General features: G+C 43.4%; 1 protein-coding gene across 5 annotated transcripts in view; it reads right to left on the reverse strand.

The window, feature by feature from the left end:
* Positions 1-571: 571 nt before the first annotated feature.
* The window catches only part of NCOA6 (nuclear receptor coactivator 6), a 44,349-nt gene continuing 20,797 nt past the window's right edge, over positions 572-24,123 (reverse strand). For 3 of the 5 annotated variants that reach the window (XM_050313463.1, XM_050313461.1, XM_050313465.1), the window contains 8 exons: positions 22,219-22,365; positions 20,212-21,328; positions 14,339-14,460; positions 10,495-13,443; positions 8,934-9,002; positions 7,112-7,148; positions 4,091-4,294; positions 572-1,174 (listed from right to left, as the gene is read on the reverse strand). In XM_050313463.1, coding sequence (XP_050169420.1) covers positions 1,108-1,174; positions 4,091-4,294; positions 7,112-7,148; positions 8,934-9,002; positions 10,495-13,443; positions 14,339-14,460; positions 20,212-21,328; positions 22,219-22,365 — 4,712 coding nt within the window. In that variant the 3' untranslated portion in view covers positions 572-1,107. Of the gene's footprint in view, positions 1,175-4,090; positions 4,624-7,111; positions 7,149-8,933; positions 9,003-10,494; positions 13,444-14,338; positions 14,461-20,211; positions 21,329-22,218; positions 22,366-24,123 lie in introns of those variants that run through there. The other 2 variants (XM_050313462.1, XM_050313464.1) reach the window with 2 other exon arrangements.

Raw genomic sequence — 24,123 nt, forward strand, 5'->3', positions numbered from 1 at the left:
AATTCTGTGACTATTACCTTGTACACTACTAGGTAATTTGTCATTATGAAAGCTGACAACTTATATTTAATGACGATTTATATTTAATTGGCCTTTGGAGACACGTATTTTTAAAATCCAATAAGAAAGAGAAAAGGTGAAAGTGTTTGTGCACAAAGCCCCGAGCAATCTGCAGAGTCCGGCTCCTGGTTCTCCTGGGAACACCAAGCCTGACCTACTTTCCGCGGCACAGCCCCACCCGCCCTCCCGACGGCAGCAGATAATGCAGCCCTGCAGGAGCCCTCACCCCACGGAACGGGGCCTTTCCCTGCCTGTTCCCTGCTCAGCAGCTCTTGGTGGGAGCCTCCTCGCCCCGTGCTCCCTGCACAGATCCCGGGGGGGGGAAGCAGGGTGGCCATCCCTATTTCCTTACTTTGCAGGAACAACTGCATCAGTTAATTTGTTTGTGGTTAAACAAATTCCTTTCTAAAGCTCCATATAAGGAGCTTGCAGGCCCAGAGCTCTAAATAATCCCTTCAGTCCTCCTGTTTGGAATGATGCTGCTGCTGTTGCTAATAATAATTCAACCCAATTTATAGGACAATAACATTTATTTAGAGCATGAGGGATTCCACATTATACAAACCCTTAAATTTATTTTTTGTTTCACTGGTCCATTTCTACAACAAATACATCAGATCTACTATATAATAAAATTATTTACATTTACAAACAATATGGGGTTTGTTTATAAACCCTCGGACTGCTATTCACATACAGTACTTAAACAACAGCACAATACATTATTTTAATACCTAAAAATGACAACCCTGTATTCTAAATTGTTTATGAAAAGTGGAAACAAATAAATTTACAATTGTCTTCCCCTCCGCGTCCATTTCATACAAACACATTACCCTAATGTGCTAACCCTGGACTTCACTTTGTAAATCCAGGGGGTTTTAGAAGAACCCAGTTTTTATAACTATTTATCTGTTTTTTAGAAAAAAAAATTCATTTATTGGGAACAGTATAATATTAAAATGACTTACTGTACAGAATTTTATTTAAAAAAGAAAAATCACAGCTCAAAATTGCTATTGGTAAATTCACACTCATTTACAAGTCTCATGTTTCCATGCAGTAATTTACTTGGATTTTCTTCTTTTTGACTGCATTGCACTGGCACTCGTTTCTGAAATCAAGAGAAGAAAAAAAGCATGGATACGGAGTTGGTAAGCCTTTCCCAAGAGGGGCACAGATTGCCCTGTTATTCTTCCAAACTCACACCATAGTGGAAACCTCTGGAGACCAGGATTCCCCAGCACTGGGACTGACTCCTCAGCAGCTGGAACACAACCGGACCCATCGCCCCGACAGCTGCGGCAGCCACGCACACCACAATCCCGAGCCGCTCTCGGCACGAGCGAGAGAGTCTGGCCCTTAGGAAACCCTACTGTAACAGCCTCTAAAAGAAGAGCCAGACATTTTTAACTGTTCTTTAAGTTCAGTTCCCCACATGCCACAGCTTGCTGGGCCTTATTTTATCCCAGAAGGAAGCACAGCCTTGGGCACCACCCGTGTCTGTCAGCCCTGGGCACCACGGAGATGGTGCCACACAACAGCTGGGATCCTGCCACGCAAGTTAAGAACCTAGTTGTGTGAGTTCTTGGAAAGTCATTGGAAAACAAGTCTCTTCAGTGTAACTGAGTCTCAGGAACACAGCTTGTGCAGAGAGACACAAATCCTAGCACCTGCAGAGCCATGGTGACAGCAGGTGACATGTCCAGTGCACTTACCAAGGCACTATGATTCCACTTCAAAACAAAAAAAGAGTAAGGACCGAGGGCATTTGCATCTTTAGATTTTTTAAAAAATGTGATTTAAAATGTTGGCAATGATGTCTCTTTGGCTCTTTTCAATGTTTTCCAAAAGCTACTGCAGCTGTGTATATTTTAAGAGTCAAAAGGGAAAAAATTTCCAAGTCCACCTAAAACTAGAACAGCAGCAGTACATGGCTGTTACACATGGTATTAGAAAAAACAATCAACACTTCAAAATTTAACAAACTTGAAGTTACAGTAAATGCTGAAACAGCCCTTGCTGGAAAAGTACTCCAGAAAGGGAAAATACCAATACAGTACCAGTTTCAGGAGTGAAAGACCTCCACAGGCACAACTGCAGCCTGGAGCCCCTCCAAGCAGCAAGGCTGACTCTGAAGTAGCTTCAGCACTAGCTGTTGCCACCTTTGCTGCTCCAAGCTCCGTGTTTGGGAGGAGGAATGGGTCAGCACAGCTCAGTCCCTGTCCCAGTCCCTTGGGAGCATCACCAACATCTCCCTAAAAGCTGCATGGTGGAGCACGGCATGTACACATGGACAAGGGCTGACCCTCCACGTGTTCTCTTCTCTCACAGTGACCCTCCTGCCTCCCAGTGCTTACCAAGGGAGTTCCTACTCCCACCAATCAAAGTCTGCTCTCTCTCTCCCTGCTGCATTTAAGTTTTTGACTTAATTGCTGTTTCTATAATGACCTTAAACAGCCTCTGTCTCAAGAGGTAACTCCTCTCCCCACATTCCTTTTACCATGGATTAGGGGGTTTCTCAGGATACAGATAATGCACTGAGGCCTGGGGCACCCAAACCAGAATCATTAAGCTCTGATTCACTGACCAAAATGTACAACAGAGGAGGCACAAGTGGCAAACTTCTAGGCAGATGACACTTCCACAGTCACCTCACTACCTTCTGCCACTGAGCACCTGGTTTGGCTCATGTTCTCTACAGCCTGGAGATAAGGCAGCCACAGCCCACAGACTCCATGGAGAGCTGCACCCAGCAAACCCCTGAGACTCTGCAGCAGGTTCAGATGCATGTTTTAAAAGCAAGGATTTTACTTACAGAGGTAAATGAATTACACAGTCAGCACCAACCCCTACGAGAGTTCTGGTATTATTTAAATTTGATGCACTTTCATGTTCCCACATTTTCAGAATCTGATGTGTCACTGGTTGTCATCTTTAGGTTTATCCAGTCAGTGTGTGGGGCAGGTCACACGCTTCAGATCCCCTCAAACTCAGGCAGGTATCACCAAAGGGATTTTACATTGGCTTCACATTTTTCAAACTTTTCTTCACAATCATGAAAGAGAATTTATTTTTACAATAGACTTAGATTCTTCTGCACACTTCTGCCACAAGAAGTAAATGTACTTAAATTCAACAGCCACAAAAGTGCAGAACATACAGGTCCCCTGGGTAATCTTTGGGAGCCATTGCACAATGACGTATAGCTGGAAGGTTTCTCTGAAACTCTTAAAACACCATCACACTTTAGTATCTCCAGCATGGAAATGGTTGCTGAATTCAACTTGACTTCCTTTTATAATCATTTTATATTAATACCTCTTTGTTCTGTATATTATCTTTAAAATATTGGTAGAGTGTTGCCTCCTGATGGTCTCTCTCTACCCTCTTGCATAACTTTGGTCCATCAGCATTTTTCTGACCCTTTAAACACAAGATTCTGACAAAATTAGCTTCAGGTTGGCACTGGGCCATGTGTATCACACAAACGCTGCATAATTGTTAAAGACTGTGACCTGGGTAGGAATATGGTATGTCAGCACCTGCTAATGCCAGGGGTTAACTTCGGGATTTCAGGTGTTCTTGGAAAGAGGAGCTGAGGCTCTGTGCTAGTGCACAGCACTCCCTGATGCTCCAGGCTGCCATCCTGGCAGCTTTCAGAGCATGTCTGAACCTCAGAATTTGATTTGGCAAGAGCTGACCGTGCACTTGGGAAGACTTAAGTCTTGTGTCTTTCGGGCTTCAGGAAAAAGAAAATGTCACTTTTTTATCTGAGTACAGTCCTTTCAACACATTTCTGCCAAGAGAATTCAACTTCAGCTAGGCAAGGTGCTGAGCACTATGGTGGTGAGTGTTGCAGAGCAAGTTCCACAAATGTAACAGAGGGCAATTCATACAGGATTTACTGCAAGTGCAGATGTCAGGAAATGCTTCAACACCGACCTGTGGCTAAATCCTCGAAACTAGAGATAAAGCACCCAGCAAGCTGCAAACCAGCATTAGGAGGCAGCTACTGCAAGGTCATTACCTGGGGAAGCAGGCCAGTCCTGCCCTGTCCACAGAAAGGATGCTGTGCACGTTACCTTTTGCCGTGCCGGACGCAGAGGCAGGTCGGGAGGATCTCTTGCGTTGCCCGTTCTCTACAGTGTCCTGTGAAGCGGCAGAATCCTCTGTTCTTGAATTTCTTCTATTTGGAGTTTTAGACTTTTCACAATTCTCTTTTGTCTCATTACTAATAAAGTGGGACAAAATATTTCTGATGAAGTGTAAGAAGAATAATGTTTTCCTATGCAAGTCAGACAAGCTGGAGGATGGCCCGACACAGGTGCCAGTTCCGGACTATTAGCACTGAAGATATGAAACGCTAGAGATACCAGAAGTTCTATCAGATGAAGAATGACCTGAGTAAGCCAGAGTATAGTCCATTTCTATCAAAAATTATCAGAGGATACAGAATTGAGAAGTCCTCAAAGAGAATATTTTCAACATTAGAAGACCAAGAAATTAGATGCATTATAAATTGTCTGCTCTGTTTTCCACAGGTGCCACCATTACTGAAGTCTAGGAAAAGCAAACAGGTTACATTAGAGACTGCTGCAGTATGGGGATACAGAGTTGAAATTGCAGATGAACATCAGGAGGAATTAGGAACTCTTCAGGGAGTATGCCAGCTTTTGTGTTTGCTAAAAGGACTCACTCCATTGATCCAAGTGTTTTCTTCACATATTAAAAATTAAGGCTTATTTAAAACTTTCTGCAAGCCTCAGAGCTTGAAGTTAAAATACTTTTTTTTTTTGGTAAGAGAAAGCTTTTTCTGCTATAAAAAAATAATTTTAGGTACTGTGGAAATCTGTGGTTCTTGCCACTGAGACAACAAATGGAGTGCTACCATTTTTTATTAAACTCCTCTTTTATTTTATCACTCTCTAACCTGAAAACTTATCCTGACACTTGGGTGTTTTCTCCTTAATGCCAGACAATTTCTGATGACTAAGCAGTTTCAGAAGATTAAGCTAAACTTATCTTCTGTGAATTCAAAGGTAATTGATTAACCAAATAAATTACTCTCCTAATGGGAAAGGAAAAAGAAAGCACATTTCAGGCCCTCTGGGTGATACTTGCAGGATTTCAAGAAAGGCTGCCTGAATCAGAGACTGGAGTGTCACCCTTCAGGGAAGTCCTGCTTTGAGGGAGAGACTATGACACACACTTAGGGTTAAATAACAGGTATCTGAAATAAAACAGTTTGTCAATGGAAAGAAAGACAAACATTCTCAAGCAAGGACACACACAGCAGAGGAGACTATGGAGGCACATGGATTGTCTCAGATCCAAAATAAAGACTGGAATCTATTTCCCCATAAGGCAGGACTACGGGCAATCTATAAACTGGATCCCCCAAACAGCTCTAAAACTGTTCTCCTATGAAATGGGCACAACTGAACCAGCAGTCACCTGCCTCAGAGGAGGGGAGCAAACAGGCATCAGCACCCCAAGTTCAGTTAGTACAGGTAATTTTTATGGATTCTAGTGACTAAATCCATAGCTGGGATTGTCTCACAGGAACCAATATACCACTTCCCTCATTTTACAGGAGGAAATCAAGTTAGCCCAAGTGAAAATATTTCTACTGCTTTGTGGGTGGGAAGGTTCCTCTAAGGTTTTAAAGCTTTTTAATGGTTTTAAACTGAGAGTAGGTTTAGATTAGATATTAGGCAGAAATAAGGCACAGGTTGCCCAGAGAAGCCGTGGCTGCCCACTGCTGGAAGTGTTCAAGGCCAGGTTGGATGTGTCTTGGAGCAACCTGGGCTAGTGGAAGGTGTCCCTGCCCACGGCAGGGGGATGGAAGGAGATGAGCTTTAGGGACCCTTCCAACCCAAACCATCTGTGATTCTATCAAGGTTTGTCCCATGGGGTATTTAACTCCAGGAGCCCAAAGGTGCCCACTGTATCAGCCATCACTAGACTCAGTTTGCCTGCAAACTTTCCTTCTTTTCTGGTCTTGCTCAGAAAAACATCAATCCGAAAACCCTAGAAAAATGCTTTTGTAGTAATTTGATGTGCTGAGTTTAGGGATGGTCACACAAGAACACTTTATTTGGAGAATCTGCTCGATTACCAAGTGTTCCACCTTCAGCTTTTCAGAAAAATTCTACCCCGAAGAAAACTTGCTGTGAAATTTCAGTTCATCTTAGATACAACTTCAAAGATGCCAATGCTGTATTCACCAGATGAAGGGAAATACAGTTAAATATTCCATCCAGAGTCATTCCTGATCTGAGGAAGCATACTGCATTCCCTCCCTTACAAAGGAAGACCCTGCCTCATCTCTTGAGGAACCCAGCGGGGTGGCTGCACCTCCTGCCCTGGCTCAGGGGTCGTTCCACTGATGAGGGCAGCACCAACACCCGTCAGCTGTGCCAGCACACTTTAGCCATAAACCTGACCAGGGTCTGTCACTGCAGACTGAGTGTAAGAGCCTGGTGTGTTTAGAATCTTACAGATTTATCTTCAAAACTGTTATTTTCTTCTGACAGAACACAACCATTTGAAATACGGTCTTTTAATTACTGAATGTCTTAACCAGGACAACATGAAGTTTCTACCTGACCTTCTTATCAGGTTTTGGCAAAACCTCAACAAGCAAATAGAGAAAAACTGTTGAAAACAATCATGAAGGCAGAAGAAGAACAAACTTTTGAAAGACTTCCTTTCAGAAAACAAAAATTCACATGCTAAACCACAGGCTTTGGGGCGTTTAGTTTTGATTTGTTGTGGAACCACCAAGACCCTTCCAGGACATGAAACATCCAGGCCTGAAGGGATGAAAGGAAACATTGCCAAAAACACAGACTTGGGAAAAAGTTACTTTATATTCTACATTTCAGCAATGGTGTGGAACCCTCAACTGGCCTGATCTTAGCAGGAAAGAAAGGGTATGGCCAAGAAAATGAAAAGCAGCAGAAGTTGAACAATTGAAGCAAAGAGAAAGGGACTTCCTCCCATGAAAGCTATATCTACTCTGAATCTACACAGACTATCTCCTTACCTTTGACCAGCAACTACTGCAGCATTTGTCTCAAGTTCTACAAGAGAAAAAGATAATTTTAAAGTCTGCTGTAGCAGTACATACCTGCTGACAAGGCATGACTAGCTCACATTTTTCTACTAGGTATTAGATCTGAAGAATAAAATTCTCTCAAAGCAAAGCAAGTCAATATATCAAATACCATATTGGCCAAGTATGATTCCAGCCTGCACTACCTAAGACAGGAAAAAGTTAAAATCCTGCAGAAAAAAAAAATGTAGAGAAACTCCCTGACAAGGGCTACACTTTTCTCCTTTTTTTAACTTCCATTTTAGACAGTTCATTTCTTCTGAAACTTCTAGGTTTTACTAGTTTTAAACTAATTAAAAAATACCCATCTGGCTCTATTATGTAAATTTGCCTTAACCCAACTGTCTCTCAGTAGTATCTTCTAATGCAGAGGAAGACAAATTTATGAAGTCCAATTATACTTGTACAGAACTGGAGAAAATCTCAGGGGAGATGTTCTAAAGAGAAGTCTGCCCTACCTTCTCTCTCTCTCACTGTGACTTTACACATACAGGTCAGGTTTGCTCTGGAGTGTTCACCTCAACAAACAGCTCTCCTTTTCAGCATATAAAATGTCAAGTCTTTTTACTGTCCATATTTTAATTCTCCTCATATCCACCAGATTCTTTGTTGAAAGGGAGGATCTACACCTAAACAGAGTCCTTCTCGTGAGAAACCACCACAGATTTCGGGATTAGCATTGCAATGTCATGGATTAACTCCCTGGGGTTTGTCACGCTGCTCACAGAGAGCTCCAGCTCCACCACCCCAGTCAGACCTCGGGGACAGTGGGGCACAAACTGGGGCTTTGCCTTTGAGATCAATTTAGCACCCAAAGTTTGCTAGAGCGTGCATAAAGAATAAAGGTATAAAAAAAGGAAGAAAATGGATAATATCTGTCCTCTCAGGGTAAACCTGCAGTGTTGGAACATCAGCCTCTTCAGTGTAAATGGATAGAGCACCATCTGGGAAAAACAGATGTCTTGGGAACAAAGGAAGAAGAGACTAAGCAACATAAGGAAAGAATTACCTTTCTTCCTATCCAAAATTTGAACAGGGAGAATATCCAATAGGAAAAAATGGATGGAATTAGTGCTTACTCCCAGCAGGAACTCTACAATACAGTCAGAGCAGCACTGGGCAACGTGTCAGATGTGAATCAACAGGGTGTATGGTGGAAGTACAACGAAAACAATTTAGCACAATTTTATCTTCTGAAAACTCTACTTCTAATCAGATTAGAGATGGCAAATCAATGGACTCCCCATAAGCAAGCCCACATCCATCTGTTTTCCCTACTCATCTCGGGAATTACTTTTTTAAAACTCCTAGAAATTGATGGTGAAACACCATGATAATAGATGGCAACACCAAAAAGTCATCTGCTGGGGCTCCATCTTGAAACACACACTGCTGAGGGGGCATTAAAAGATGAACAGAAAAAAAAAAGGTTACAACCCTAAAACTGTCATTGTTACAAATCTATTCCCTCCAGTTTGTCACTGAATATCTAAAAACTTCCCTGGTGATTTTTTATTGTTTTACTTGATCCCATGCTGAATCTCCTACAAGGATTTGGAAACTTCTAAAGCACAATGTATCTAGCAAAGAAAAACAATCCCAAAGGCACAAATAATAATAAACCCCCCACCAAAGCCCCAAACTACCCAGCATGTTAGTGACCACTGAATATGCATTCAAATGAATGCATTTTCAGTTCCAAACATAAAGGGTTTAGTTCACCTCTATTCTGGTTTTCCAAAGGAAGATTTACCTGTTCTTTGAACAGTACTTTCTGATGTTGCAACTGAACTTTTTTTCTGTGTTAAATGTTGAGAGGATGCTAGAATAAAAGTGGAGGGAAAAAGTATTATTGTCAAAGGGAGTCAAAGAAATTCTTGTGGTGTGATTGGGCCACTGGTACAAAATTCTCTATCTCCCAGCCGACTGCGTTTTGGAATTTAGAAATGTGATATTTGAACCTGCCCTCCACTCCCCCCCCACCACACACACCTCCCCATTTTAAAACAAACTTTGGCAAAACTTTCCCCAGCAAGTTTTCTCAAAGTAGAATAAATGATGAAATTGAGTTTATAAACTGCATTTTTAAAGGTAACGATTTTTCAGCAGACTGAAAAATTAAAGGGAAGTCCTAGAAGTTCAATAGTTTCTCATTTTAATGCTCATTCCAACAGAAGTTCGGGGGGAAAATGGCATCTTTGTTAACGAATCAATGCCCTCACTCTTTCAATTAAAGTGCTCCAGAGCCACCCTTGGACTCCTTTGGCAAAAAGATGATGCGACTTCACATTTCTTAGTTTCCCAAGTAAAAAAAAGTAAGATGGAAAAATAATGTGCTAATAAACTGATGGAGAACAGGAAGACAAAAAGTTAAACATTCCTGTTTAAACAAACAATAAACACTTCCATTTTTCTCCTAAATTCCTTCTGTGAAGCTCAAAGGCTTCATTTTTCAGTGGCATACAGCTAAAACATCCAATAGCCACAGGGAAAGTCACACTCAGGCTGAATCTCTCAGTTCCCTTGACTTCTGTGGATTTTATTTTCATGATTTTATCTTCTGTGTCTAATTCATGTTGTAAAGCAGAACAGACACTCAGCTCCCTTCAGGAGTGAGGGGTTTATTTTCACACCATCTTCAATAGATTAAAAATGGCATCAAGAAATAGCAACAATGTCTATATATAAAGTCAGCCAGATGAGATGTTCAAATTAAAACATATGGGAAAAGAGTTCGTATGTGAAGGTATTTTATGTTTTTATATTAGATAAAATTCTAATCACTTTTTCATGAATTTGTCTGAAATGAGCATTTAAGTTATTCCCTAGACAAATGGGGACTTGGTACAGGTTTGATTTTTTTTTTCTCTTCTGGAGGTTATTCAGTTATTTCCCTAGAGGATTAAGGTTATTCAAAGAGGGAATTAATTCAAAATTAATTCAAAATATCATAATTAAATCAATAAACTGCAATAATTTTAAAAAGTCTCTGGCAAGACCAAAGCAGAGTACCCGTGTATCTACCAGTATAGAAGGCACCTTAAATATTTGTCATTACTGATGCATCCACATTTTCTCCCTGCTTCCAACATTTACATGAAGTTACTCCTCTGTTCTTGCATACCCCACTTAAGCAGTAAATGGAAACTGAAATAAAACTTCCGGACCTTGAACCGTGGCGAGTGCCAGCCCGTGTACCCCTCAGACATCAGAAACAAAACAGTGTCAGCCCTTCTGACGTTCATGGGAAGCAGCACGTGGGATTTACAGCAGTACCCCCACTTCTTCCCTTCCGCAGGCAGTGCTGCACTTACCTGCGCTCTGCAGCAGCTCCGGGGGTGCTCCCGCCTTCTCCTCCGCCCCGGCACCCCCGGGGGGCTCGGCTGGGGCCCCGCCCTGGGCGCTGCTGGGGCCGGGGGGCTCCGGGGCTGCCGGGGGGGCTCCAGCCGGGAGCGCAGCGGGGGCAGGAGTGCTCGTGGGCGTGCTCGGGGACATGGAGGCAGGAGCCGTGGGGCTGAGGCTCGAGCTGCCTGACCCAGAAGTGCTCTGTTTTGTAAGACTGGGTGCTGGAGGGCTCACAGTTTTGTTATCTAGTTCTGCTGGTGGTTGCTCTGTTCCTGAACTATTTGGAACTGACGTGTCCAGTCCCTGACCTTCTGCTTCTCCATCCAAAGCATACTGCTCTTCCCCTTTCTCCAGGGAGCCAGTGACTTTCTTGCACGCTTTAGTCAGCAAGAGTTGGCCAATCTTGTCTACTTTTCCCTTTCCCTTGGTTGATGAAACAGGGCTGCGTCTGTTCCCAGAGCCCGGGCTGCTCGAAAGCAGAGGTGAAACAACAGGACCTGACTGAGCTGCTGGCAGAGAGCTCTGATCACCCGACCCACCACCTTGGGAAGTCTCCTCTGGACTGAAGTCCTTGACTTGCTGAGCAGGAAGGTGTGGAGCAACACTGGAAGAAGCTGTAGCAGAAGATGGCAGCTGAACAGGAGATGCCAAGGGGTTCAGAACCAGTGACCTGCTGGTGGGAATACTGGACACAGGACTGCTGGATGATGTGCTGGGAGGAGTGGGCCCCGAGGAGAACTTGATACTCTGTGGGATATGCAGAGGACCAACAACTGCGACCGACTGAGGCATCAGGCTGGAGTTAGAAGTCATGGGGGCTGCTGGAATTGTGCTGGACTGAGAGCCCTTCATGACCTGAATGATCGAGGATGAGTTTATAAAAACGGGTGTAATGAACTGTGGCCGGGCACTGGACTGAACCGCGGACTGTCCCTCTGAAACCATCACTTTGCTCCCCACGTTGGGCATTGTGACAACAGTGGACACTAATGCAGGTTGCAAGTGAGATGGCAATGGAGCTGATGTATTAGCAGCAGATGTAATAGGGTTGGAAGTCACAAAAACTGTTATCTGGTTGGGGGCTAAAGGACCTGAAATAGAGGAAGAGCTGACAGGCCTCTGCATTACTGGTGGAACACTCTGTGCCATGCTTGAGTTTACTTCTCCCAGTTCCTGGTGCCCTGGATTTGGACAGGGCTCATTATTTTGAGACATGTTAAGTGAGTTGGAGGGTTCCTTGCTCAAGGATGAATCCTGCAGTGGTGGAAGGACAGCTATCTTCTTTAGCTCCTCACCAGTGGTGACTATTGGTGCCATTTCAAGACCAGGGGGCTTAATGGTTACATTAGGAGCTCCAGAATTGTCAAGAAGTTGACTTAAAGAAGTTGGGGCCTCCCTCATAGCTGGAGATACCATGGATTTACCTTCCTCCATGACTGGAAGCTTGCTAGTGTCTAAGCCTTGCCCATCTTTTTTTGACTGTTCTTCTGGAATCAACACTTTCATTTCTGGAGTAGGGATAGCTTTGAGTTCAGTACTGGGCTGGTCTTTGTTACCTTGGACACCTTGTGCACTTTGGCTCTCGGTATCCTGAGGCACACTAAGGGTCTCTTTATTGTCTTCAGGAATGCCAGTCATGGCAGGTACAGAAATTGCAGGACTCTGGTTACTCTGCATGGGATTATTTTGAAAACTTGTAGTCACAGGTGTTGGCAAAGAAGAGGGACCAGCCATCATATTTCTCTGTAATTCCATGTTCTGCAAGAGAGGTGGGTTCTGTTGAGTTGTCAATGATAATTTAGCTGCTTTTGAATTCTGTCTGCCAGGGCTTGGTGTAGTTTTCCTACTGGATCCAGGACTGGACCTTCGACTATTGCTTGGACTTGCTCTCTTTGTTCCTCCAGCGTTGGTTTGTTTGCCTGAATTAATGACCACACCTTCCAATTTGTGTGACTGTGAGGCAGTAAAATTAGACTGATTGTTAATTGTGAGATTTGATGGGGCCTGTCCAATGGCCTTTAAAGTAGTGGGATTCAGACCCTGCTGATCAAATCCTCTATTGAGATTAGGCCTGGGAGGTAAGGGAATATTGATCTGGGGAGGGAACAGGCCAGCTATAGAAGCATTGAGCCTCTCTGGAGACAAGCTTATTTCTGAGGGTTCTGTGCTGGGTGGACGGTTATTAGGAGTTTGAGGATAGTATGGCCTTGGGCTTGCTCTGTTTGGGGTTTTAGGCCTTGAAGTTTGTGATGGGGCAGCAACATTTGGAAAATGGTGTGTGAGAGCACTAGGCAGAGAACTAGACTGCTGCTGGGGACTTGCACCTTGGGCAACTGAAAGCGGGGATGGTCCAGGCTTGGGTCCTGTCATCATTAATTGGTTCTGTGAAACTACTAAATGAGATGTCAAATTATTCTGAGCTCCTGATGTTGGGGGGGCCTCGGCCCCACCTCCTTCTGGAAGCGAGGATACTGATGAAACCTCTCTGAGGGGTGAGCTGGAGGGATTCTGTACATTATCCGGATAAACCATTTTTCTTGCGTTATTTCCCAGAGGAGGATTGCCCGACAAGGCAATTCTTTGCTTATCAGGAGATGGAGGCACTGATCCAGGCCCTTGCAAGTTGACCATTACTGGCATGTTCCCACTCTGCTGCATCGGCATTCGCTGAGCATCCGGGTTCAAGGGCCCTCTGGGTGGGTGAACTCCCTGTGGTCCAGGCAGCCGGACAGATTTGGGATCCTGCTGCATCATCAGCATCATCATCATCTGCTGCTGCTGCGGTGTCTGTGGGGGTGCCTGGGCTGGCTGTGCTGTTGGCTGGGGCTGCTGCTGGGGCTGAGGCTGCTGTGTGTGTGGCATGAGCTGAGGTGGCATCTGCTGAAGTGGCCTTTGCTCCCCTGGCTGAGATGGATAACCTAAGACAACAGGATGACACATTCATTAAAACCAACCAAAGATCAGAATTTCAGTAACAAACAGGACTGGACAGAAAGTACAGCGTCGAGCCTGTTTATCTTGGGTGAGAGCCACATGAACGGAACAGGCCATGCAAACAAGGCCGAAGATTTTACTTAATTCATAAAAATATTTTTACTTAATGTATGACGTGTGGGATTTAACTGGAGATCTCTTAGTGTATTGTATCAACTATTAACCCAGATTCATGCTACCTGAAAAGTCTCTGCAACAGCCCCTGGGCTTGATTTCACTGACATATGCAGAGTTGGACTTTCACTAATTAATACTCCTTAAAACAAATTCCAGATTTTGACAGCCCCCAAGGGTCATGGGTCAGTATATCTGCTACAGACCCGACATTTTCTGGTGTACAAAGTAGAATCTGACATGTATTACTTGGTCAAAAACAGTGTTAAGAATCACTTGTGTGGTGTATAACAGAAATCCTATTGCAGGTGTTAGATTTAATATTCTCTATGTGCAAAGAATAACTTCAACTACAACCCCTATTTATTCTGAGAAATCAGTTATTGGTTAATGCTAAATTTTTAAGACATCAGTCTGTGCTAGAGCTAGAAATACCAATTTTTTTTTATCAATTATGTTATTGCTGAATAACTGCAGTATTCAGTATGATACCTGCAAGATGATACATGAGAACCTGGCCACCTCTTCATTTTGAGCTAATTCAAAGAAAACACTTAAACAATGGTACCAGTTACTTACAAGGAGGATAAAAAGTTTAAACTTGAATGTGTGATAGCACAAATAAAACAGAACAGTGTTAAAAGATCGGTTAAAAGCTCTCCTATAGTTATTAGATTCAGATAATCCACAGAAAAGTTCTACTACCTGGTGGCCTACTTGCAAAATCTGAGAGTTTAGGGCCTGACTTATCTAAATTCATCCCTTGGTCTCCAGACATCGAAGACTGATCACTCTCCTCCAGGCCAGCTGGACGTGGTTCTGAAGAACTGAAAGAAAAATAACTGTAATTAAGATCCAGGTAAATCAGTGTTTGATTTCTGCTTCTATAACTAAGTACTCAATTAATTCCTAGCACTTCCCACAGACCTGGAATAACCCACTAAAATGCCTCTGATGTAACAGGCCAAACTGGAACACAGATCCTAAGTCTGTGTATACACCCTCCTCTGCCTAAAACATTACAGCAAAGGAAACAAGTTGCCTGGTGTTCTACTGATCTTAAAACGTTTATTTCTACCTTGAATCTTAGTTTCATAACTAAGAGAATGCCAATGGATATTCCAAATAATATAGATATATATTTATTCCAGCCAAACAGGCTGGAATGACATCTGTATAGAGAAGCAAGTACTATGAGTAGATGCATTTTAAGTTCATTTTAAAGGTAGCACCATTTCTTCCGGAAGTGACTTGCTCAGGTATCAGACACCTCCAATACCATCCCAGCAAAACTGCACTGACACATCAGACATTCCACGACCCTCCAGAGCACATCACAGGCCTCTGTGTGGTCCTGAGGCTCCATAAGTGACCACAGACTGGTCTGGCTTGGAAGGGACCTTAAAGCTCATCATTTTCCACCCGCTGCCATGGGCAGGGACACCTTCCACTAGACCAGGGTGCTCCAAGCCCTGTCCAACCTGGCCTTGGACACTTCCAGGGATGGGGCAGCCACAGCTTCTCTGGGCAAGCTGTGCCAAGGCCTCATCACACTCACAGGGAAGATTCTTCCCAATATCCCACCTAACCCTGTCCTCTGGCAGTGGGAAGCCATTCCCCCTTGTCCTGTCCCTCCATCCCTTGTCCCAAGACCCTCTTCAGCTCTCCTGGAGCCCCTTTAGGCCCTGCAAGGGGCTCTCAGGTCTTCCTGGAGCCTTCTCTTCTCCAGGCTGAACCCCCCCTGCTCTCTCAGCCTGGCTCCAGAGCAGAGGGGCTCCAGCCCTCGGACACACGTCCTCCCCTGGACTCGCTCCAACAGCCCCACATCCTTCTTGTGCCCCAGAGCTGGAGGCAGCTCTGCAGGTGGGGCCTCCCCTGAGCAGAGCAGAGGGGCAGAATCCCTCACGGACCTGCTGCCCACGCTGTGGGATGAGCCCAGGACACAGGGGGTTCTGGGCTGTGAGTGCACATTGCTTGGTCACATTCAGGTCTTCATCCCCCAGCACCCCCCAAGTCCTTCTTCTGGGGTACCTGATGCTCCAGGAGACTCTCTAAGACAATTTGAAATTGCTTGGACTTAGTCCCCAATACTTCCACTGAAACAAGACAGTTCTTGCAGATTTAGAAAAAAAACAAAATGTCTATAGCTATGAATATGGTCAGAACATGTAAAATAAAGAGGGATGAAGAGTAGAAGACCTTAACTGCTTATCATCTGCAGGAATGTAAGAACGTTATGGGGAGATCTACATAAGAAAAGCTCTAAGCTAAGATAAAAGACATCAAAGTAAGTCCAGTGCCAACAAAGAGAGGTAGAATCATGCAGAAATGCCATGGAAAAAGACACTTCAGCAAAATAAGAATGCGAAGTATGTAAGGGTGGAGAGATCCATCCTATTTAATTTTGAGTAACAGTTTATGGCATCTGTAGAGCTGACATGGAGAGACCCAGGCCAGTCCTAATGTTCTATCAGCTACCTAATCAACATTCAAAAAGCAGCATGTGACTGAAAATCCCTGGGCTTCAGGGGTCACAACTGGGAACAACATAAACCAAGAGGGATGACAGGTGAGGAACGGGACAAACACAGAGCTGTTCCCAGCACTGCTGCTGAGGGCAAGGACTGCCAAGGAAAGCATTTGGAGTGAAACCCTGTGTCTAAGCCAGCACACACCAATTTCTGCGAGGCAGGTGGTGTAGACTTATGTGCCTCCACCAATGAATTGATGAAAACTGGCAAAATGTGTAGACATGCCCCAGAGTATTATATTAGCGGCCACAAATGAACAAAAAATTCTGGCAGGAAAATTACTCAGAGGAGCTGCAGCCTTTGGAGCATGTACCAGTCATGTGAACTGAAAGACCTGCCTAAAATTGTGAATACAATCTCAAATTTGCAATTTTGCTATTTATGATTTATTTATAATGGTGGGAGATTAAAAATGCAACAGTTAAAGACCAGCTAAAAGCTGATACAGAGCACCACTGCACAGGCAAGTTTAACCTTGAAAGCAATACTGGTGCAAGACGGATCCTTAGCAAATACCTCCTGCCAGATGGATCTGATCAGGCAGCTGTGCAAACCCCACAGAACAGACCCGAAGTTGGTTTGCTCACAAAGAAGAGCAGTTGAGGTAGGGGAGACTGCTGCTGTCATTGCTGGAGAAGTTAAACATCATTTGAACGTAGCTGAAATTCCCTGGGCATGTTTAGCAACCACCACTCATCAGCCCCCCTCCCCCAGTTATGAATATTAATAACAAGAGGAGGTTTGTGTGAGAGGGACAAAATATTCTCTATTTATTCTTCTTTTCTGTATCTCTTGATGTAAAAAAATATAAAAAGGTAACTGCACATCAGGTAGTCTGGATTGTCATCAGCAAACCCTCTGCTCACCAGCTGCATTCTCAAGGACAACCTTCAGTTACAAAATCCCTTGTCAGAGCAGAGAACCCCGAGAAAACCCAAACAAAATCAACCAAACCACAAAAGGCAGCAGCTGCTGTAACAAAGTGAGCAAATGTAAAATGACAGTACAGATGTGGCAGAGCTAGCCTTGCTGGCTCAGTCCAGTGCTCTGCAACAGCTCCTGTGACACAGAAAGGCTCGTCCTCTGCTGCTGAGTGAGGGTCCTTTCCCAGAGCACTGGGGTGTGTCAGCCCCAGCCCTGCAGTGAAACGCTCGAGTCTGGTTGAGAAAAGCCTCTTTGTCCTGCTGGGCTGTCCCCACCTGCTCTGGGCCCTACAAATCCAAAAGCCAGCAGTGGCCTTACCCAGTGGGTTAGTTCTGCTCTAGCAGCACACAGGATGCTCGTGGCCTGTGCACAGGGGAACATTAAACAACTGCTTGTTTGTGCATGGATTGAACAGAATCAACCAACGTGTTTGATCTGCAACCCCATTTCATCCAGCATCTCAGTCCTCAGTTTGCATCCCATTACCTACAGTCTTTGGGTTCAGAACAAACATGCAAACACTTTTAAACAACCTACTTCTCCAAAATGTCCTGGGTTTCATTCCAGTGCCAAGCTGCTCAATTAAGCAAACCTCAAAAGTATTTTAGACTCAGCTGAATAAACTTTTTCAATAGCTTATCACTTACACTATTTACATTCCAATATGCTCAGTCTGCAACTCACATTACTAATGGTACTTCTATTACTTCTCAGAAATTATTTCTTTTTAATGTGTTTATCAAATTGGCTGCATTTCCACACAAGGTGTGTTGCTCTGAATTATAAAATTTCTGAGGAAGAATGACAGAGAGGATGCCGAAAAGCGTCATATTTGCTTCTTATGCCATAGAAAGTGATCCAAATCAGATTTAAAAGAATCAGCAAATCCAAGGCAGGAAAATGCTGAGCTTGCCTAACAATGCAAGGGAAGCCAAGAGCGAGGAAGCAGGAAAGTACTGCAGCCAGTTTCCAATGCAGTCACCCTCCTTTTGCTGGAGATTAATCTCAGAAACATTTGTGAGAATAGCTCCCTTCTGAATGCTTCTGCAAGCATACAGACCATTTAGAACCAAAATGCTAATTTGTATCAGAACAACATTCTGCAATGGCAGAGAACATGGGCTGAAAATTTAAGTAATAGAGTAAGTACAAAGTGGTATTTCCTTTTTTAATTACACTGAAATCTGATTCAGAGCCTTATTTAGGAGCTAGAATTGAGTTGTTATAGTTCAACAGAAAAGCTGCAGTTTTAGGTTTCTCCTATTGAGAAAACTTTTTAATAAGCAAATAGTCTTGTGGGGCTCTGTAAGCTCAGGAGACAATTTTATAGATCCTTTTACTGATATTCCCAGGCCACACTGAGACTGGGTGCTCATCAGTAAGGCCAATGAAAACAAAATCCCAACAAGGGTTTTTTTAATGATGAATGGATTTTCTTTTCAGAAGACAATGCCAACTCCTCTGCTTCCTCTGAATCCTCTGTCACTTCCATGGCAAGGCTCTTGCTACGCAGTGGTTACTTTTATTTTATTGGAATCTATCTGGACTGGAGGAGCTCGTGTCTGGGAGATGGTTTCCAAGTCACCCCGAAGCTGCAGACCAGCCACACGCTGGCCCCTTGATTCTGGCCAAGTTAAATTTACCCAGGTTTCCACAGCTGGCCACAGACTGTGTCCTCCTCATACCATGACTGTATCATGGTATCAGCAGGTATCTGAAAAGCTTTTTTCACAGCCTATTCGATTAGCATGCTTTGCTTTACCTTACAGCATTTCTGCATTTTATTTTTGTACTAGTTAAGCCAATTAATCACTGTCACAAAAGATCACTTGCTATAGATGATGTGAGTTGTTTCAGTCCAGAATTAAAATGTTCATGAGATTATTAATTCCATCTTCATGAGGGAATCTTGACACTGCAGAAAATGCAGGTTGGGGCTAAACACTGAATGACCAAGGGAAAAATTAAAATATTAAGCAGTTGCTCAGTACTTCATGCCATCTTCTCTTTGCACTGAACTGTATATGTGTCCCTGGGAAAGGCTGCATGAACTTCAGCCTAGAGACATAACAGTCACTCAAAGGAGTGGCACTGGTGGAGCCAGAGCCACATTGGGAGCTTAATGTGCCATTGCTACCTTTTTGTTTTAAGAATTTAATTTTGATATTTGGATATTCCTGAGTTATAATTTTATGTGCTGAGTTTTTCCATTTTTCCTAAAGCAAACTGAAAACAATGCCCAGAAGATCCATCAGGTGGATTCCTGTCAATGCCCCTGGGGCTTATCGGCAGCATCAAGATAACCAGATATAGTGTATCTGCCTTCATTTAACATGAATAATGGGACAGCAACAGTATCTACCCTGTGCTGGTGTGAGCAGACTGACAATGGCAAATGGTTACAGGACAGCTGGCCAAGGAAGAATTTACTGGCCAAAAAGGGAAAGAAGAGATTCTGCAATCTTATATTTCCACTAAACAGGCACATTCATTCATTATCTTCCAATATTATCCATTTGCCTCCTCCCACTCAAGAATTGTGGGGTTTTTTTCCTTCTTAATCTCTCCTAGGCCAGGAGGACCAGCACTGCTTGGACTCATTAATCTCATACTCAGAAAGTACCGGGTTCTTCCCTCTGAATTCTGGCTGCAGCTTCAACTAAGAGAGAAGTCCAGCTCAATTCCAGGTGGAAATGTGTCAGGATATGTACATAACTCAGGAAATAAACCCCCAAAATCTCTACTGCACATGTTTATGGAAGCTTCTAATTCTTCTGAAAGTACTTCTTTGATTGTGGCTGTCAGACTGCTCAAAAAAGGCAGTCTCCTCTTCCAAGGGCTGTGGCACCACAGGCCACACGCTAAACTTCCTTCACCTAGTAAAGGTAAGGAACAATGCTGGTATAATTGGGTTTATAACTGAGTTTGGATATTTGCTTGTTATTTTTAATCTTGAACAAACATTCCAGTGACAGACTCTTGAGAGTAACTCTTGCAAGAAACTGCTACAACACGAATTAATACAGGTCCTTTCTCACCCGTAACTTGCTGATAAAATACTGACAAGGTGCCTGTGGAGCTTCCCCATGCCCCTTATAAAAAACACTGTAATGTTAAACCTACGTTGTTTGTTCTAGCTGTTGACTATTTTTCTTCTTCCTTGGAGGCTTCTTCTTCTTTGGCTTGTTGGGATTCTGATTATTTTGTTTGTTGTTCACACCAAAGTGTCCTGCTGATATATCACTTTGGAGAAGGTTAACCAAGAGTGGACTTGTGAGAGTCACATCTTTATTGACAGGAAACACAGGATTCTGCCCACAGGAAACCTGATTCCCATTTGGTGTTCCACTAAACCCTGGGTTGAAAGGCAGCCCGTGGCCAGAGAAATGACTCCCTGAAGCACTGTTTCCTTGCATTCCTTGCATATGAGAAGGCACCATGTTTGGCTGCTGCACAGGAACCTCAGGTAACATCTGTGTCAAGTTCACATCGTTGTTTGTTGTAGGAGTAGTGTCCCCGAGCTGCTGAGATATGTGAGGACCAGGTCCAGTGGGTCTTAAAACTTGTCCTTGAATTCCCATCACCTGAGAAGGATTCCCATTCACGGGGCCTTGCTGTGCCATCATCTGCCCAGTGAACTGCACCATGTTTCCTTGCATGTTTGGCGTTGGTCCTCTCATCAGTTGAGCTGGCCCCGTCATAACATTGGACTGGTTCTGAGTATTAAAAGGCTGTTTATTTCCTTGCATCTGAGTGGTCATCATCTGCTCCATCATCGAGTTTTGCTGTAGCAAGACTTGGCCCTGAGGTCCCATCATCTGATTGTGTGTGGACATCATCTGCTGTCCCTGCTGAGGAATCATCTGTTTAGGTGGGGTCATCCTTTGGGGAGAGGGACCAAGATTTTGGTTTTGTGGCGTCACCATCATTTGGCCTTGTGGCATGAGCTGAGTTCGCGAAAGTATCATCTGGTTTTGAGGGTTCAGTGATCCCTGAGCCTGAATGTTCACCATTTGTCCTTGAGAGGACACAATTTGCTGATGCATCCCCATAAGCTGGGACTGTGGTCCTTGCTGAGGCTGTCCCTGCATGTTGCCCATGTTAACCTGTGGCACCCCAGTAGCACCAGTCTGCTGGTTGTTCATATTTCCATGAAGTCCCATTAGATTGGTCTGCATCATATTTGGTGGGCCATGTGCTGCTTGCATCTGAGTTTGAGGAGGTCCAGATCCTTGGCCACCTTAGGAAATAAAAAGAAAACACCAGTAAGAGACTAATTGGCGTAAGAGTTTTCATATCTTTTGATGCTGAGAAAGTACTCCAGAATTGTTTTCCTCCATTTTCCAAGGAACTGAAATATCTCACATATTTGCAGTTCTGGAATGTGGTATTTGATGCTATAGACACATGTTGGTTGCCAAAACAGAGCATCATACATCTCAAAATAAACACTTGTGGACTGGGAGTTCCCTTGTCCAGGGAACTTAATTTCAGTTGTTATCTGTACCTAACTTTGAAAATCTTTTTATAATGTCAGTAGAGTAATTCCTAACCAAAATAAGCGTCAAACCTTGAGGTTAAAGAATAAATGCACATGGAATATTGGTTAAATTATATTATCAGGGTTTCCATAATCCAGACAAAAGACTAATAACTGAATTGTTAAATGGAGACATTTGTGAACTAAACATTTCATTTTCACACTGTAAGCAGACTTCCAAAGCTTTCTAAGGAACTAATAAATAACTTTTTCAAAGCAGAACAAGATTATTTTGTTATTGTGCTTCTATAATAATTATACTTTTTTTTTCTGGACAAGAACTTCCTTTTGTGTTGTATCTTTATTACCCCTTGCCTTCAAATTTGCCGGTTTCATTCAGTTTCTTAACAGCTGCTACTGGAGCCCAGGATCACAGTCCTCATCAGTAATAGCTGAGTTGTTTAAGAACATACAGCAGCCTCATGCTTTGCTTTTCTTCATCCAGCAACAAACACAGAATGCTGCTGCAGCCCCAACCAGCAACTCCCTGTTGATGGCAGGAGTTTCTGGTTTGGGATCTGTGTGACACAAGTAAAGGCAGCCCGTGCTCTGAAGGGACAAAGCCAAGGAACACCCCATTGCGGTCAGACCTGTGTGCTGCACGTTCTGGCTGGTCTGCAGCTGCGGTGCTCCACTGTTCCCTGCTGTTCCTGGAGCTGTGGAAGGCACCTGCCCTTGCAGGAAGTTCTGGTTAGCCTGGCCTGCAGGGAACCCTGGTGGGAGGCGCTTGGGCATTCCTGAACAGGAGAATTTTCTTATTAGTAAATATGGAAAACAGGAAGAAATAAAAAAGAGAAAGATCTATAATTGGAGAATACCTTTGAGTCTGTGCTGTCATGTTACAGGTTTAGACAGAAAGCGTTTTTTGCCAATATACAAAACCCACTGAAGACATTTATAGTTATTATCTGTGCAATAATTCTGCCTAACAAATTACTATGACTCATTTCAATACGTAATTGAAGTACAAAACTTACCGCACAGAGGAGCTGAAAAGTCCATATTTGACTTTTAGAAACTAGAAATTAAAAGTAATGTAGTTGCGCTGGTTTCTGCTGCATTTCATCCCAACTCTCAGTAGGCCTTTAACTTACTCCACATACACAAACAACTGGCATTTTTGTTACAGTGGTGTGCTCCTCTCAACAACTCTGACACAGGCACACCAGGCACACACTCCCTGTCAGTGCTGCTGTGTGCAGACACACTCAAAAGATCTTCTCAACCCAGAGTAGGCTGAGGAACCTCAAGGTTCAGCATGTCCAGACCTGCTGCTCTTTCGAGTAGCCCTGCTATTCCTGCTGCAAGAGCAAGGAATTCTGTCAGGCCCATCTCTGGCACAACACTCACACTTTGGCATATCAAAACATCACTGCTGCCCTGGGACACAGAGAAAATCTTCCATCTACCTGCTAACATCATCATCAGCATGGATGGATTTCACAGAACCCACTTCTTTTTACCTCACTGTCAAACAGATAACACCTAAGACTTAGAACCAGCCCTGCCCCTCTCCTTCCCACCCAGGGCCAGAATGTGACTTTGGTTCCTTCCACAGTCACAGCTTTCTTGCACACTTAATTGTGCTGCTTGTGTTAATAATCTGGTCTTAGGTTCATAATTAATATTTCAAGGTAATCAAGTCTACAGGTCAAACAGCAAGATACATCTGCAAATATGGAACACAGACTTCTTGAAACACCACATCACCAGACTCTACTTTTAGTTCTGCTCAACTTTTAGGGAGGTTTTGCACATAGGAATGCTTGAACTGAAAAAAAAGAGAAAGTGTTGGCTTGCCCTATTCAAAATCTGATATAAATTCTGATTTGCTAAATTAACGGAGTGAAATTGAAAATGTTTGAATGCATTCATCTACACTAAACCTTTAAATGCAAGCAGGAAAAAGATCTGTAATTACAACTTAGTTAACATAATGCAAGGTGGCTTAAACCCAGGAAGATCTATAATTACAACTTAATTAACATATAACTTGCAGAAAAGAATAAACATGCACAGAAATGAGGCAAAAATCTCAGCAAGTGGGAGCAACACGGCTTTGTTGAAACCAAAGAATCCTGTCTTTTTACATCAGCTGAGGATACCGCTCACAGCAGGATTGCTAATTTAAGCAATAAGATCTACAGTGAGGCCACACAACATATCTTAATAGTTTATTTGCAGTGTCATTTTTAACTCAAATAAAGTAGGGTTGTGCTTGCAGTAGGTTTACTTAGGAAGGAAGGAGAATGCAAAGATTATATTGCCTAGAGGTCATAGCTATGATTCCTGATGGGGATATATGGTCGATGAGGTAAAACTGTAGGGAAATATGACAATCATAAACAATTAATAACTTCTTCCAGATGGAGACAGGACAAGAAACACCAAGTACAGGGCATTGGCAGGTCCTAAAAGGAGAACCTTGAAACTGAGACAATTCACCTGAATCAAACAAGACCTATGGCACAAAGAGTGCAAACAAGAAGCTTGTC

This window comes from Myiozetetes cayanensis, unplaced genomic scaffold (genome assembly GCF_022539395.1).
Source record: "Myiozetetes cayanensis isolate MyiCay16 unplaced genomic scaffold, myiCay2020 scf19, whole genome shotgun sequence".
Lineage (NCBI taxonomy): Eukaryota > Metazoa > Chordata > Aves > Passeriformes > Tyrannidae > Myiozetetes > Myiozetetes cayanensis.